Source organism: Salvelinus namaycush, chromosome 3 (genome assembly GCF_016432855.1).
Source record: "Salvelinus namaycush isolate Seneca chromosome 3, SaNama_1.0, whole genome shotgun sequence".
NCBI lineage: Eukaryota > Metazoa > Chordata > Actinopteri > Salmoniformes > Salmonidae > Salvelinus > Salvelinus namaycush.
The window spans coordinates 26,646,584-26,664,841 of NC_052309.1; the positions used below are offsets into that span (position 1 = coordinate 26,646,584).

The following is an 18,258-nucleotide window of genomic DNA, read 5'->3' on the forward strand; positions in this document are numbered from 1 at the left end:
AAAAGTGTGTGAGTGTTTTTGGTGACAAGCCAAATTCCTATGTGACTAAAATTATAAATGCTGTGATTGGCTGTAGACCTACAGTATTTTGACGTACGCTGACGTCAGATATATCCTGACAAAACCTGATGACATATCCTGTAGATAGTAGGCCCCATCTTAGATGTATGGGTTGATAAACTACTGGGGTATAGGGGAAATAGTGTAAGTGTTCCTCCATTATCACCATTACTGATTGACTTTGGATATTATCAGTGGCTGTGCTGCTGTTGGGGTGGAGGAGGGGCAGAGACATAAGCTGTGTTCGAATACCTGCTAGCCGAATACCTGCTAGCCTGCTAGCCGTGGCCCGCTAGCTGTCTAGAGCATATCGGACAGTTAGCTGAATGGGTCCATCGGCCAATTTCTTGGGCCACTATACCTATTTTGCCAATTGGCCTGGACCCCTTTTACTCCACGGAACCCTACTAATCCATCACGACTGGTCTGCTGACGTAACCGCACGAGGAGGCTATAACAGACTTCTTCTGTCGCGACGTCCCTCTAAGGCCATTCTGCTAGCTTGCTAGGCCCGGCCCGCTAGCTGTCTGAATTGCCGTGTCTCTAGCCAGCCTAACTACTCACTGGACCCCTATGATCACTCGGCTACGCATGCCTCTCCCTAATGTCAATATGCCTTGTCCATTGCTGTTCTGGTTAGTGATTATTGTCTTATTTCACTTTAGAGCCTCTAGCCCTGCTCAATATGCCTTACCTAACCCTTTAGTTCCACCTCCCACACATGCGGTGACATCACCTGGTTTAAATTATGTTTCTAGAGACAATATCTCTCTCATCGTCACTCACTGCCTAGGTTTACCTCCACTGTATTCACATCCTACCATACATTTGTCTGTACATTATGACTTGAATCTATTCTACCGTGCCCAGAAACCTGCTCCTTTTACTCTCTGTTCCGAACGTACTAGACGACCAGTTCTTATAGCCTTTAGCCGTACCCTTATCCTACTCCTCCTCTGTTCCTCTGGTGATGTAGAGGTTAATCCAGGCCCTGCAGTGCCTAGCTCCACTCCTATTCCCCAGGTGCTCTCATTTGTTGACTTCTGTAACCGTAAAAGCCTTGGTTTCATGCATGTTAAGCCTCCTCCCTAAGTTTGTTTTATTCACTGCTTTAGCACAATCACTGCTTTAGGAAGACCACCAAAACCCCTGAAATTTCCATCCCTAACTATAACATTTTCCGACAAGATAGAACTGCCAAAGGGGGTGAAGTTGCAATCTACTGCAGAGATAGCCTGCAGAGTTCTGTCTTACCATCCAGGTCAGTACCCAAACAATTTGAGCTTCTACTTTTAAAAATCCACCTTTCCAAAAACAAGTCTCTCACCGTTGCCACTTGCTATAGATCACCCTCTGCACCTAGCTGTGCCCTGGAAACCATATGTGAATTGATTGCCCCCCATCTATCTTCAGAGCTCATGCTGCTAGGTGACCTAAACTAGGACATGCTTAACACCCCGGCCATCCTACAATTTAAGCCTGATGCCCTCAATCTCACACAAATGATCAATGAACCTACCAGGTACAACCCCAAATCCGTAAACACGGGCAGCCTCATAGATATCATCCTAACCAACTTGCCCTCCAAATACACCTCTGCTGTCTTCAACCAAGATCTCAGCGATCACTGCCTCATTGCCTGCATCCGTAATGGGTCTGCGGTCGAACGACCACCCCTCATCACTGTCAAACGCTGCCTAAAACACTTCAGCGAGCAGGCCTTTCTAATCGACCCTACCCGGGTATCCTGGAAGGATATTGAACTCATCTCGTCAGTAGAGGCAGCCTGGTTATTCTTTAAAAGTGCCTTCCTCACCATCTTAAATAAGCATGCCCCATTCAAAAAATGACCCCTACCCCGGTCAACAGCCCTGCACCCCCCACAGCAACTCGCCCAAGCCTCCCCCATTTCTCCTTCACCCAAATCCAGATGGCTGATGTTCTGAAAGACCTGCAAAATCTGGACCCCTACAAATCAACCGGGCTAGACAATCTGGACCCTCTCTTTCTAAAATGATCTGCCGAAATTGTTGCAACCCCTATTACTAACCTGTTTAACCTCTCTTTCGTATCGTCTGAGATTCCCAAAGATTGGAAAGCTGGCGCGGTCATCCCCTTCTTCAAAGGATGAGACACTCTAGACCCAAACTGCCACAGACCTATATCTATCCTACCCTGCCTTTCCAAGGTCTTCAAAAGCCAAATTAACAAACAGATCACCGACAATTTCGAATCCCACCGTACCTTCTCCGCTATGCAATCTGGTTTCAGAGCTGGTCATGGGTGCACCTCAACCACGCTCAAGGTCCTAAATGATATCATAACCGCCATCGATAAGAGACAATACTGTGCAGCCGTATTCATCGACTTGGCCAAGGCTTTCGACTCTGTCAATCACCACATTCTTATCGGCAGACTCAACAGCCTTGGTTTCTCAAATGACTGCATGGCCTGGTTCACCAACTACTTCTCTGATAGAGTCCGTGTGTCAAATCGGAGGGCCTGTTGTCCGTACCTCTGGCAGTCTCTATGGGGGTGCCACACGGTTCAATTCTCGGGCCGACTCTCTTCTCTGTATACATCAATGATGTCGCTCTTGCTGCTGGTGATTATTTGATCTACCTCTACGCAGACGACACCATTCTGTATACTTCTCAAATCAAATCAAGGTTTATTTGTCACATGCGCCGAAATACAACAGGTGTAACGGCAGTCTAGCTCTTCCTCCTCCTCGGACGAGGAGAGGAGAGAAGGATCGGAGGACCAATGTGCAGCGTGGTAATTTTCCATGAATTTAATTAACACAAAGACAAGATACTGACAAACTAATACAAAACAACAAACGACCGTGAAGCTACAAACGAAAGTGCAATACACAAGCTACTAACGTTAGACATAGACACTATACAAAATAACAAACGAACTAACCGTCACAGTCCTAGCTGGTGCAGACAAAACACAAAGACAGGAAACAACCACCCACAATCCCTAACACAAAACAAGCCACCTATATATGATTCTCAATCAGGGACAACGATTGACAGCTGTCTCTGATTGAGAACCATATTAGGCTGAACACAGAAACAGACAAACTAGACACACAACATAGAATTCCCACCCAGCTCACGTCCTGACCAACACTAAACAAGCAAAACACATAAGAACTCTGGTCAGGACGTTACAGTACCCCCCCCCCCCCCCCCCTGAGGTGCGGACTCCGAACGCACCCCTAAAACTCAAGGGGAGGGTCTGGGTGGGCATCTGTCCGCGGTGGCGGCTCCGGCGGTGGACGAGGACACCACTCCACCACTGTCTTTGTCCCCCTCCTTAGCGTCCTTTGAGTGGCGACCCTCGCCCACGACCTTGGCCTAAGAATCCTCCCCAAGGCCCCCACATGATTTAGGAGGTAGCTCAGGACAGAGAGGTAGCTCAGGACAGAGAGGTAGCTCAGGACAGAGAGGTAGCTCAGGACAGAGAGGCAGCTCAGGACAGAGGGGCAGCTCAGGACAGAGGGGCAGCTCCGTACGAATGGCAGCTCCGGACTGAATGGCAGCTCCGGACTGAATGGCAGCTCCGGACTGAATGGCAGCTCCGGACTGAGTGGCAGCTCCGGACTGAGTGGCAGCTCCGGACTGAGTGGCAGCTCCGGACTAAGTGGCAGCTCCGGACTGAGTGGCAGCTCATGACTGTAGGGCAGCTCATGACTGTAGGGCAGCTCATGACTGGAGGGCAGCTCATGACTGGAGGGCAGCTCATGACTGGAGGGCAGCTCACGACTGGAGGGCAGCTCACGACTGGAGGGCAGCTCACGACTGTAAGGCAGCTCATGACTGTAAGGCAGCTCATGACTGGAGGGCAGCTCTGGCAGCTCCTGACTGGCTGGCGGCTCTGGCAGCTCCTGACTGGCTGGCGGCTCTGGCGGCTCCTGACTGGCTGGCGGCTCTGGCGGCTCTGGCGGCTCCTGACTGGCTGGCGGCTCTGGCGGCTCCTGACTGGCTGGCGGCTCTGGCGGCTCCTGACTGGCTGGCGGCTCTGGCGGCTCCTGACTGGCTGACGGCTCTAGCGGCTCGGGACAGACGGACGGCTCTAATGGCTCGGGACAGACGGGCGGCTCTGAAGGCTCGTGGCAGACGGATGGCTCAGACGGCGCTGGGCAGACGGATGGCTCAGACGGCGCTGGGCAGACGGATGGCTCAGACGGCGCTGGGCAGACGGATGGCTCAGACGGCGCTGGGCAGATGGATGGCTCAGACGGCGCTGGGCAGACGGATGGCTCAGACGGCGCTGGGCAGACGGATGGCTCAGACGGCGCTGGGCAGACAGGCAGCTCAGACGGTGCTGGGCAGACGAGCAGTGCAGGCAGCTCAGACGGTGCTGGGCAGACGAGCAGTGCAGACGGCGCTGGGCAGACGAGCAGTGGAGACGGCTTTGAGCAGATGAGCAGTGCAGGCGGGGTTGGGCAGACGGCCGACTCTGACCTGCTGAGGCACACAGTAGGCCTGGTGCGTGGTGCCGGAACTGGTGGTACCGGACTGGAGACACACACCTTAAGGCTAGTGCGGGGAACAGGAACAGGGCACACTGGACTCTCGAGGCGCACTATAGGCCTGGTGCGTGGTACCGGAACTGGAGGTACCGGGCTGAGGGCACGCACCTCAGGGCGAGTGCGGGGAGAAGGAACAGTGCGTACAGGGCTCTGGAGAAGCACAGGAGGCTTGGTGCGTGGTGCCGGAACTGGAGGTACTGGGCTGGAGACACGCACCATAGGGAGAGTGCGTGGAGGAGGAACAGGGCTCTGGAGACGCACCGGAAGCCTGGTCCGTGGTGTAGGCACTGGTGGTACTGGGCTGGGGCGGGAAGGTGGCGCCGGATATACCGGACCGTGCAGGCGTATTGGCTCCCTTGAGCACCGAGCCTGCCCAACCTTACCTGGTTGAATGCTCCCCGTAGCCCGTCCAGTGCGGGGAGGTGGAATAACCCGCACTGGGCTGTGTTGGCGAACCGGGGACACCATACGTAAGGCTGGTGCCATGTACACCGGCCCGAGGAGACGTACTGGAGGCCAGATATGTCGAGCCGGCTTCATGGCACTTGGCTCAATGCTCAATCTAGCCCGCCCAGTGCGGGGAGGTGGAATAACCCGCACCGGGCTATGCACACGTACAGGAGACACCGTGCGCTCTTCCGCATAACACGGTGTCTGCCCGTACTCCCGCTCTCCACGGTAAGCATGGGAAGTGGGCGCAGGTTTCCTACCTACCTTCGCCACACTACCCTTTAGCCCCCCCCCCCCCCCCCCAATAATTTTTTGGGGTTTCTTCACGGGCTTCCAGCCACGCTTCCGTGCTGCCTCCTCATACCACCGCTCCTGGGCTTTAGCTGCCTCCATCTCTTCCCGAGAGCGGCGATATTCTCCAATGTGAGCCCAGTGTCCTTTACCCTCCAGAATTTCCTCCCATGTCCAGGATTCCTGTGTAGTGGGCCGCTGCTGCTCGTACTCACGCTGCTTGGTCCGAGTTTGGTGGGTGGTTCTGTAACGGCAGTCTAGCTCTTCCTCCTCCTCGGACGAGGAGAGGAGAGAAGGACCAATGTGCAGCGTGGTAATTTTCCATGAATTTAATTAACACAAAGACAAGATACTGACAAACTAATACAAAACAACAAACGACCGTGAAGCTACAAACGAAAGTGCAATACACAAGCTACTAACGTTAGACATAGACACTATACAAAATAACAAACGAACTAACCGTCACAGTCCTAGCTGGTGCAGACAAAACACAAAGACAGGAAACAACCACCCACAATCCCCAACACAAAACAAGCCACCTATATATGATTCTCAATCAGGGACAACGATTGACAGCTGTCTCTGATTTAGAACCATATTAGGCTGAACACAGAAACAGACGAACTAGACACACAACATAGAATTCCCACCCAGCTCACGTCCTGACCAACACTAAACAAGCAAAACACATAAGAACTCTGGTCAGGACGTTACAACAGGTGTAGACCTTACAGTGAAATGCTTACTTACAGGCTCTAACCAATAGTGCAAAAAAGGCGTTAGGTGAACAATAGGTAAGTAAAGAAATAAAACAACAGTAAAAAGACAGGCTATATACAGTAGTGAAGCTATAAAAGTAGCAAGGTTACATACAGACACCGGTTAGTTAGGATGATTGAGGTAGTATGTACATGTAGATATGGTTAAAGTGACTATGCATATATGATGAACGGAGAGTAGCCGTAGCGTAAAAGAGGGGTTGGCGGGTGGTGGGTGGCGGGACACAATGCAGATAGACCAGTTAGCCAATGTGCGGGAGCACTGGTTGGTCGGCCCAATTGAGGTAGTATGAATAGTTAAACTGAATATGCATATATGATAAACAGAGAGTAGCAGTAGCGTAAAAGGGGGGGTTGGGGGGGATTGAGGGGGGGGGCACACAATGCAAATAGTCCAGGTAGCCATTTGATTACCTGTTCAAGAGTCTTATGGCTTGGGGGTAAAAACTGTTGTAAAGCCTTTTTGTCCTAGACTTGGCACTCCGGTACCGCTTGCCATGAGGTAGTAGAGAGAACAGTCTATGACTGGGGTGGATAGGGTCTTTGACAATTTTCTGGTTAGGCAGTTTTCATGAGACCGTTAGTGACTGTAACCGTGCTGCTGGCAACAATTGAATTACACTTTTTTGCCGAAATTTACTGCACCAGCCACATTCAACGGGTGTTGAGCATTCATAAATTCATCAGTTATTCTGCACTCTGGCAAGTTCGATGTATTAGTAGCCAACTAACGTTAGTAGGTAGCTAACATGCCCGGTACATTACTGCTGTAATGATATGCAATGCAGTTCGTAAGGATAGCGTAGCTAACACATTGTCAGCCAACATAACATGTAACCTAACTTATTTGAAAAGTCATTACTTTATTACATTGCTGAACATTTTCTTAACATCTGTCATAATTAGTTAAAGCAACAAATTTGTATGCACTCTCGTCGGACTTCAGCTGCATATTTTCCACCATTCTCTTCAAATCTGAAAACGTTGTGAAGCCATGCCAATTTCCTGAAACATTGCATTATGGACCCTAAAAGCACGGAAAGAGTGTCCATTGCTTGAATACTTCAAACTTCAGCAAATGTAGTACAACATCTGGGAACCTTTGGCATACTAACTATATCCATATTGTGACTAATAAGCATACTACATACTCAATTTACGTTAGTGCGGTTAGTATGAGTATTCGAACACAGCTATAGACTAATCACACTCATGTGCTCAGGAGAGAATGGGGATGCATAATTGTGCATTTGTTGGTGGAGAGAAAAGTGAAACCAAGGGCATTCATTAGGGAAGGATGTGGGGAAGGAGGGGTGGGTCATGTGAAGAATTTAGCCGACTACTTAGCCGAAGACGCCAATTGAGATAAGTCTTAAGTGTTGATGTGTGTGTGTGTGTGTGTGTGTGCGTGCGTGCGTGCGTGTATGAGCGCACGCGAGAGAGAGATGGGGTGTGTGAGAGAGGGTGTGGGGTCAATCAAAGTATAAATATAATTTAGACTATTGCAACATTGAAGGTAGGTGTGCATGATAATAGTCTATGTTATGTGGGACATGTGTCCTGCTCTGTGGCTTGAATTTGTGAACTCTGCGACCGTGAGATACGTTTTGGTCTCCCAGATACAGAGGTCCCGGTTACCTCAAAGGAGCGCATCTCCGTTTCACTCATGTATTTTTAGAGGCACTTCGCAGACGGCGGAATTCACACGGAACACATTATACAAGGCATAAATTATTGTCTTGTTGTTTTACATAGACAACTTCATCAACATTTTCTTAACATCCAGGCAGCTGCATGATCAAATTTGAGGAAAAAAATCGAATTGACCAAAAGCTGCAACAAATTTCGGATTATACCTCCCGGTATCGACAATAAATGTTCATTAGACCTTCATTTTATTTATTCCATGGAAATGTTAATTAACGTTGGTTGACGTCGTTATCAAATACCAACGACAATTGTATGCTGATATGCTGATGATTGGATTCTTACCTCTCCACGGCATTTTGCGCACATAGTCACTGCAGCGCCTGCTCTGCTGCCACTGGTTGGTGTTTGGTCACTCAACGAAATGTAACAGGCGCATCCGGCGTCTCCAATCTGAACACACACACACACACACACACACACACACACACACACACACACACACACACACACACACACACACACACACACACACACACACACACACACACACACACACACACCCTGGTACATAATTCATCTTCACGGGACCCCGTCCTATCTGTCGTCTATAACCAGCCGTCATCGTGACAAAATCCTCCCACCCCACCCCACCCCACCCCAATCCCCCAGAGATTGTTCCCGTTTCACCGGAGCCCCGCAGTGCAAACTGCAAGGAGCACAGCATAGACACTATTTATTTATACCCTCCCCGGGTAGAGAGTGGGGGCAGTGCAATGGAACGGCTTCCAAACTGGATCCCCGTCACCTGTTCACTTTGCTCACCAGTAGCGTCGAAACACACACACACACACACGCACACACACTCACACACACACACGTTTTCGAAGTGGTCAGCTGTGGTCTAGGCATATTGGGCCTATAGATGCAATATTTGTAAAACAGAGATAGGCTACTTTGTAAATGGACACTATCCCATTCCATCCTACATTCAGAACGTTGTGGGCTATTACTAGTTTGAAACCCGCTGACATATCAAGCAGAAAAGGTCCCCTTCATAATCGGAGTATTGTCATAACTACCCCATAGAATAATGATAATGATTATTATTATGAACGACCCGAGTGTGACTTTAAGGCCGAGTTTAGCGTTTCCCGGTTGGTGTGTAACCCGAGCCAAGGGTAGCGACAGCTGGAGAAGCGAGACGAGGGGCAGCGGGATAAGGGAGACGACGAGCCATTCGGAAATAACCTCTCGCTTTCTCTTTCTTTGAATTTGTACTTCACTCAAATCTGGAACTGTGCGTAAAGAGCAATGAACTTTGCGATGGCAACGCACTCCTTTTGGACGTGTTTGATTGCAACTGCAGGTCTACTCTGGGGTGTGACAATACCAGGTAAGTGCGTATATTGATTGTTTTTTCTCATGGCCAGGATCAAGGCTCTTGGCAATGGCACCTCTCGGTGTTTTGACTATTAATCTCCGTCTCCATGCCAAATGTGTCTGCGACTGTTGTTTTGGTGTTTCTATGGGCTTGTTATTATTGTTCCTGTGAGGCAGATGTCATGTTCATGTTTTTATAGGCGCTGTGAAAACTTTCACAAACATTGTTACAACTTTTGGTGTTAGGGTTGACATGCCTAAATGTCAAACATGTAAATTGAAAAGGGTTCAATGGGTGATTTTAGCAAAGCAATCGGTCACTGATCATTTAAGGTCATTTGGCATTTTAAGTGTTATGTGTTGTAGTCCCTATGGGTTTTACTCCACCCATATCTCATCATATATTGCCATGGCACTCTGCTGTGTCCTCTTGCTCTTTATCTCTCTCTCTTTCTCCCTGCCTTGTGCAGTGAGTTGTAATGAGGAGTCTAAGCTGATTGGGGACCTGTTCAGAGGCTACAACAAGAACATCCGTCCAGCGGCGCACCCCACTGACAAGGTGGAGGTGCAGGTCAAGCTGATCCTCACCAACCTCATCTCCCTGGTGAGAGACAAACCACACCTGATGCAGTATAACGCCAACAACACATAGTACACAAACACACATTACACACATTATGCATATCAATAAGAATTTCATTGTACCAAGCATTTCATTGTCCTGTTTACCTTGTGTATCCTGTGCATCAGAGGAGGCTGGTACGAGGAGCTATAGGAGGGGCACATTGTAAAGGCTAGAATGGAATACATGGAACACATCAAACATATGGAAAGCACATGTTTGACTCTGTTCCATTAATTCCATTCCAGCCATTACGATGAGCCTGTCCTCCTATAGCTCCTTCCACCAGCCTCCTCTGCTGTGCATATGCAAATAAACTTGACTTTACTTACTGCTGCAACATAACAATGCCATATAACAACATACAACACATTCCAAACATATTACACACACATATTATACACACACATATTACACACCTGCTGCAACCCAACAACATTCCATACACATTACCAAACAGTCCTGTGCTTCAACCATTCGGGGTGCACTTAGAGCTGTGGTGGTCACGAAATTTCATCAGCCAGTGATTGTCAAGCAAATAACTGTCGGTCTCACGGTAATTGACCGTTAATTAACAAAAACACATTTATCATCTCCTGGCTTCCACACACAGACCGTTGGAATGTCTACATTTTAAAAAAGTCTAATAAATCCATGTAATATAGCCTACACCTTCACAATAAATCATTTTATTTTTTATTTTAGACAGGTCTAAAGAAGCATGATATGAAGAAAATGTAGTCTATTTCAGAAGAACAGAATAGCATACTCTGAGTTGTCCTTATGTTAGGTCCTGATCTGGCTATGCCAAATGGCTGTGGGTTACACTAGTTCATTTAGCAGACAAGATTTGCTTAGAATTCCGTGGCATTATTTTATATTATTTTATAGTATGAAGAATACAATTGAACAAACCTGAATAAAATAGAAAGGATATTTTCTCCAAACTATGTGAGGGAGTGTACTCATGCTGTTATTCTGTGTTGAGCAGTTAACAAAGAAATAGGTTCTCCTATATGCTTAATTTAGAGTTATTAATGTAACTTTAGTTGTTCTACAAACGTTGGGGTATATGTTTTGATTTTTAATACACTGTAAGGCTGCATGATGTGACTCTAATGATATTTTGAAAAGCTCTTAGTCCTGTATTGATGCTTTGCCTGTTTGATGGTTCGTCGGAGGGATTTCTTATACGCTTTCGGGTTAGAGTCCCACTCCTTGAAAGAGGCAGCTCTACCCTTTAGCTCAGTGCGGATGTTGCCTCTAATCCATGGCTTCTGGTTGGGGTATGTACGTACAGTCACTGTGGGGACGACGTCATCAATGCACTTATTGATGAAGCCAGTGACTGATGTGGTGTACTCCTCAATGCCATCTGAAAAAATCCCGGGACATATTCCAGTCTGTGCTAGCAAAACAGTTCTATAGCTTAGCATCTGCTTCATCTGACCGCTTTTTTACTGACCGAGTCACTGGTGCTTCCTGTTTTAATTTTTGCTTGTAAGCAGGAATCAGGAGGATAGAATTATGGTCAGATTTGCCAAATGGAGGGCGAGGAAAAGCTTTGTACGCGTCTCTGTATGTGGAGTAAAGGTGGTCTAGAGTTTTTTCCCCTATGGTTGCACATTTAACATGCTGATATAAATGAGGTAAAACGGGTTTTAAGTTTCCCTGCATTAAAGTCCCCGGACACTTTAATGCCAGCTGTATGTTATTCATGTCGTCGTTCAGCCACGACTTGGTGAAACATAAGATATTACAGTTTTTAATGTCCTGTTGGTAGGATATCTGTGCTTTTAGTTCGTCCAATTTATTTTCCAGCAATTGTACGTTGGCCAGTAGTATGGATGGCAAGGGCAGATTAGCCACTCATCGGCGGATCCTCACAAGGCACCCCGATCTCTTTCCGCGATATCTTTTCAGTCTCTTTCTCCTGCGAATGACGGGGATGAGGGCCTGTTCGGGTGTCTGGAGTAAATCCCTATCATCTGATTAATTAAAGAGAAATTCTTCGTACAGTTCAAGGTGAGTAATCGCTGTTCTGATTTCCAGAATCTATTTTCGGTCATAACAGACGGTAGCAGCAGCATTATGTACAAAATAAATGACAAAAAATGCGGAAAACTAACAGAAAAGCACGGTTGGTTAAGAGCCCATGAAACGGCAGCCATCCTCCCCGGCGCCATCTGTAGTTGGAAAGTTGAGAAATAAATATGGTAGGCCTAGCCTATAGAAAGCTGATGGCATCCTTTTTATTAGTGGTCATCACTGTGTTTTCTCCCGCAATTGCATAGCCTATATAAATGTTGCGCAACATGAGCTCATGGGCTCTCATGAAGTGTTTGATTAGATTTTCGAATACATTTGAATGGATGTCAATAGTGATTAGAGTGACAATATAGTGCTGAGTACCAGGCAGTTAGCAAGTTTGGTAGGCTACTAATGACCAGCAGCTGCATCATAGCTTGGAGAAGCCTAATTACCATGACTAAACGGTAATGTGGAATTTGACTTGTGACCGCTGGTATGGTGGCAACAGTGTGGCTGCAACAGCCCTAGGTGCACTACAGTATTATCACATATCAAACTGCCCAGCATAATTCCATAGAGCTGCCACAGTTACCAACTACCCTTTCACAATCTCACTGCACCTCCACATGTATTCCTGTAAGGTTATGTAGGCTACCCAAATAAAATAGACAAATGTCTGCATCAGACCATCATATATCTCCTCTGTTACAGAACGAAAAGGAAGAGACTCTCACGACTAATGTCTGGATTGAGATTGTGAGTGTTTCTCTCATTGATAACCACATTTATTTTGATATTGTATCTTCTCAATTAGTTTATCATGTGTTTCCTGCATACGTCTTTGACTAGATTATTTCTGTTTTTTTATTTTCTCCTACTTTTACCTGATTTCTAGCTGTGTGTCTTTTATTTCCCTCTGATCCTCTCACGCTCTCTACTCTGCCTACACCCTCTGCTCCCTCTCACAGCAATGGAATGATATTCGCCTGGCCTGGAACACCTCTGAGTATTTTGGCATCGAGGTTATCCGTGTGCCTTACAACACAGTGTGGCTTCCTGACATTGTCCTTGAGAACAAGTGAGTCAGTAGAGGAGGGCTTTCAACGTCTTTTTCCTTTGGCTTTTTTCCTCATTCTGATTTCCGCCCTTCTGTGGCACTGCTATGTTTTGACCAATAGACTCTTGAACTCTTTTCATCGCCCTCTCTACCCTTTCTTTCCACCTCCTCTCTTCCCCTCCTCTGTTCCCTCTCCTCTCTCCCTCCTCCTCTGCAGCATTGATGGCAAGTTTGACGTGGCCTACTATGCCAATGTGTTAATCTACTCCAGTGGCTACATGTACTGGCTGCCTCCAGCTATCTACCGCAGCACATGTGCCATAGAAATCACCTACTTCCCCTTTGACTACCAGAACTGCACTTTAGTCTTTAGGTCCCAGACATACAGTGCAAATGAGTTGGAAATCATGCTGGCTGTTGACACGGAGACTGAACAGCCCATTGAGTGGGTGGACATTGATCCTGAGGCCTTCACTGGTATACACACACTAATGTTGCAATGTTTTGTTTTTATGGATTAAAAAAATTATATTTCAAACCTACTACCCCCCTCGATAGTTTTCCACTACTACTCTGGTCCTGTATGTGTGACCAAAATACAGTATATGAAACTTTGTAGTTCCTCAAAATCAATCTGTAGGCCTACACCTATCTGCAAACAACTGACACAACCAGTCAACTGGTCCAATCCTAATGAAATGGTTTCTACTCATCCCAGTGTCTTTGTTTCCAACCTGTTAGAGAATGGTGAGTGGGCCATAAAGCACCGGCCAGCCAGGAAGCTGATCAACTCACGCTACACTCCTGATGACCTGGAGTACCAGGAGATCTCCTTCAACCTGGTCATCCAGAGGAAACCTCTGTTCTACATCATCAACATCATTCTGCCCTGCTCACTTATCTCCTCCCTGGTCGTACTGGCCTACTTCTTACCTGCACAGGGTCAGTGGTATAAGAGTGTAACTTAGAGTTAGTGAAACTGGAAGATGATGCAGTATGCCATCACCAACTGAAGTTAGCAGTTGTCCGCTAGTGTTACTAGTGTTGCTAGTGTTGCTAGTGTTGCTAGTGTTACTAGTGTTGCTAGTGTTGCTAGTGTTGCTAGTGTTACTAGTGTTGCTAGTGTTGCTTTGTATATTGACTATTATTTCAAATTGTTTATATTTAAGAAATGCTCCAACATAGATTTAATGGTTTTGAGTTTCAAACTAGAGAATGCACTGTATGCTGTTGGACTTTAGTTGGACTCGGTTAGCCTGTGCAATAGAATGTCAATAGATTTCTGCATCCCAACTAAAGCACTTGGAAGCATTTGGAAACACTTGAACAATCTCATGTTATGTCTGGAATTGCTAGAGTACAATATAATATGCCTGTTGTCATCTATGAGGATGATGATGGGAAAAGCACTGCACTCCCTTCTGTACCCCTCTGACTCTCCATTGTCCCCTTCACAGCTGGGGGACAGAAGTTGACTGTGTCCATCTCTGTCCTGCTGGCTCAGACTGTCTTCCTCTTTCTTATTGCTCAGAAGGTCCCTGAGACATCTCTCAATGTCCCTCTCATTGGCAAGTGAGTAAGAATTTCTCCAGTCTCTTGCTTACTGCCTTCCTCCATATACAGTATTTCTGTAACTCCATAAGAGAGCCCAATCCCCTCTCCATCCACATCTGTCTGTTCTTCTCTTCCCAGGTACCTGATCTTTGTCATGTCTGTGACAACGCTCATCGCCACCAACCAAATCGTGGTGCTCAACATCTCCCTCCGCAGTCCCAATACCCACACCATGTCTCACACTATCAAACACGTATGTATACAGTAACTGTGTAATATCATGGTAATTCGAAATCAAAACCAAAATCAAGGCACCTGTAACATTAGCCCAAACAAACATAGAATGGACAAAGTAAATGTCATCTGTATTAAGAAACAATACGATATGATAAAATGCTACTTTATCAGAATGAATATTCAACTTTTTTCTTGCCAAACTAATACCTATTCCACCTTTCCTCTCCTCTGTTCAGGTCTTCCTGGAGCTTGTCCCTCGATTCCTGGGTATGGACCCTCTGGTGGATGATGGAGAGGCAGAGGCGGAGGTGAATGGAGTGAGGGAGCGACGGCGTAGCTCTTTCGGCCTGATGCAGAGAGCGGAGGAGTATGTGCTAAAACAACCACGCAGCGAGATGATGTTTGACAAGCAGAGAGAGAGGCATGGCCTCACACGATCCTTTGGTAAGATGAAGGAAAGAGATACTGGTAGGGAGCGAAGGGTAGCACATGGGGGAATGTTTATTTGAGGCGACAGTACAGAATGTTACCTTTTATTTTAGGGTATTTTCATACATACTGTATCTGTTTTACCATTTAGAAATGAACACATTTTATGTATCTAGTCACCCCATCTGAAGGTGTCATAACTATTTGGAGAAATGCACTTATAGTGTATTAATTAAAGTAGTAAAAAGTTTAGTATTTGGTCCCATATTCCTAGCATGCAATGACTACATCAAGCATGTGACTCTACAAACTTGTTGCATGTATTTGCAGTTTATTTTGTTTTGGATTAGGTTGAATTGTGAATAATGATGAGTGAGTAAGTTACAGAAGCATAAATATCATACCCCCCCGAAAATGCTAACCTCCCCTGTTATTGGTAATGGTGAGAGGTTAGCATGTTTTGTTGGAGCCTCTGTTATTGGTAATGGTGAGAGGTTAGCATGTTTTGTTGTAGCCTCTGTTATTGGTAATGGTGAGAGGTTAGCATGTTTTGTTGTAGCCTCTGTTATTGGTAATGGTGAGAGGTTAGCATGTTTTGGTGGTATCTTTGTGCATCTGTAAATTTCATTAATGATTATCTGTAATCAAGGTAAGACCCACATTATTCTAAAAGTGTTTAGAAACATATTATATTCTTATTTACAATAAAAGTGACTCCACAATAACACAATACATTATATACCATTAATTTCTATTGGGCACAATATAATCCTAAACAGAAACTTAAAAAATTGCAAATGCATCCAACAAGTTTGTAGAGTCACAAGCTTGATGTAGTCATTGTGTGCTAGGAATATGAGAACAAATACTAAACTTGGGGGATTAAATACGGGGGACTAAATACGTAAACTGCTTTCATTTCTAAACGGTAAAACAGATATGTATGAAAATACCCTCAAATAAAAGGTAACATTCTGTACTATCGCTTCATATTAAACATTTGATCTCAAATCCAAATTCTGGAGTATAGAACTAAATTAAACGTTTTAGCCTCACTGTCCAAATAAATACGGAGTGTAATGTATGTGCATTATCCAGCAAGCCACTTTTCTGAATAGATGTCTGGCTCAATTTGAATTGGTTTTATAAAGCATTTTGCTTGTATTTGGTATTATAAATAAGTATCACAATCAATGGGAAAAGGAGCGGGGATAAAGATTAGCACTGTGGTCCATCATCAGTGTACCTTTAGGTAACTGTATGTGTCTCTGCTACACTAGTGGATGGTATTGATGTGTCTCTGCCACCCTCTAGTGGATGGTATTGATGTGTCTCTGCTACCCTCTAGTGGATGGTATTGATGTGTCTCTGCTACCCTCTAGTGGATGGTATTGATGTGAGCACCACAGCCAGCCTGTACAAGAGCCTCGCCCAAGCTGCTCCTGAGATCAAGGAATGTGTGGATGCTTGCAACTTTATCACTGAGAGCACAAAGCAAGCAAATGACATTGGATCAGTAAGTATTGCTTTTACCCTGGGAATCAGGGGTAAATTTCATCTGAATTCAGCCAGTTCAAGGCCGTATTCACAAAGAGTGCTGATCCAGATTTATTTGTGATAAAATAAATAATTATGATTAAAAGGCCTACTCTGAGACACTTTGTGAATACTGGCCCATGACGAGCTGAGAGAGAAATCCTGATAGAACATTGTGGGTTATTATCTCCCCACTTCTACCCCCTTCTGACTCACTGTTAACTGTCCCATAGGAAATGGAAAGCTGGGTATTGATTGGGAAGATGATTGACAAGGTTTGTTTCTGGGTGGCCATGGCTCTCTTCTCCATCGGAACGGTTGCCATCTTCCTCACGGGACATTTCAACTCCGTCCCAGATTTTCCATTCCCTGGGGAAAACAAACGATACCTCCCCAGTTAGGAGGGCAAGGCAAGGCAAGCCCCCCCCACCCCCACCCTTAACCTGGTCACAGGTTATAGGACACATCCTCATCGTCTTCATATCATTGAGAGCTAAGATTTATTCACTTCTTACTCTTACTTACTTATTTGTTTGTCTTTTTAGCAGTAGATGACTGAAAATGGTATCGTCTTGATATGACGTCATCCTTTTTGATAAATATTTCATACTGTGTTTTGAGTTTTAGCTTAACCATTTCTTGTTATGTGTGATTTACATGTGTGCATTTTATTTTTTATAAGGCCTGTGACATGAAAATGCCAAAAACCTCAAACAGTTTGTAGCAAAGCAGTTGTGAAATTAATTCAACATGTCTGCTGTGGGCTTTTGTGGGCTCTGTTATGTTAGAACAAAATGAAGAAGTTAGATCTCTGTTTTAGCCTTCAACCTTATTCATACCTTAGTCTTTACACACCACCTTAGGAGGACGCTGCAGATCACCTATACCCTGCAGAATTCTTGTCTTTCTTGTATCTCACTGTATGGTACACTGAGTACACAAAACACCTGCTCTTTCCATGACATAGACTGACCAGGTGAATCCAGGTGAAAGCTATGATCCCTTATTGATGTCACTTGTTAATCCACTTCAATCAGTGTAGATGAAGGGGAGGAGACAGGTTAAATAAGTATTTTTAAGCCTTGAGACAATTGAGACACGGATTGTGTATGTGTACCAATCAGAAGGTGAATTTAAAAAAAAATGTAAGTGACTTTGAATAGAGTATGGTAATAGGTGTCAGGCACACTGGTTTGTGTCAAGAACTGCAACGCTGCTGGGTTTTTCATGCTCAATGGTTTCCCATGTGTATCAAGAAATCAAGAATGGTCCACCACCCAAAGGACATCCAGACAACTTGACAGAACTGTGGCAACCATTGGAGTCAACATGGGCCAGGATCCCTGTGGAACGCTTTTGACACCTTGTAGAGTCCATGCCCTGACGAATTGAGGCGGTTCTGAGTGCAAAAAGGGGGGTGTTCAACTCAATATTAGGAAAGTGTTCCTAATGTTTGGTATACTCAGTGTACATGTGACACAGGTTTTTACTGATGGATACAATGCCATGTAAGAAGACCGTATACTGTAAGAATATTTGATTTAACTAGTTACTTTCATTTACACACAATACATTTTCATGGTTAAGTGAATTGTTCTGTTTAATTTCTAAGAATGACACAATGACACAGAGA

General features: G+C 45.6%; 1 protein-coding gene across 1 annotated transcript; it reads left to right on the top strand.

The window, feature by feature from the left end:
- Positions 1-8,960: 8,960 nt before the first annotated feature.
- On the top strand, positions 8,961-17,047 carry LOC120044297 (acetylcholine receptor subunit gamma-like). Its single transcript, XM_038988908.1, has 11 exons — positions 8,961-9,172; positions 9,630-9,763; positions 12,524-12,568; positions 12,781-12,890; positions 13,087-13,346; positions 13,611-13,811; positions 14,327-14,441; positions 14,562-14,676; positions 14,897-15,104; positions 16,472-16,605; positions 16,859-17,047. The coding sequence occupies exons 1-11, from the start codon at positions 9,091-9,093 to the stop codon at positions 17,024-17,026; spliced, it is 1,572 nt and encodes a 523-aa protein (XP_038844836.1). The 5' UTR covers positions 8,961-9,090; the 3' UTR covers positions 17,027-17,047.
- The last annotated feature ends 1,211 nt before the right edge of the window (positions 17,048-18,258 follow it).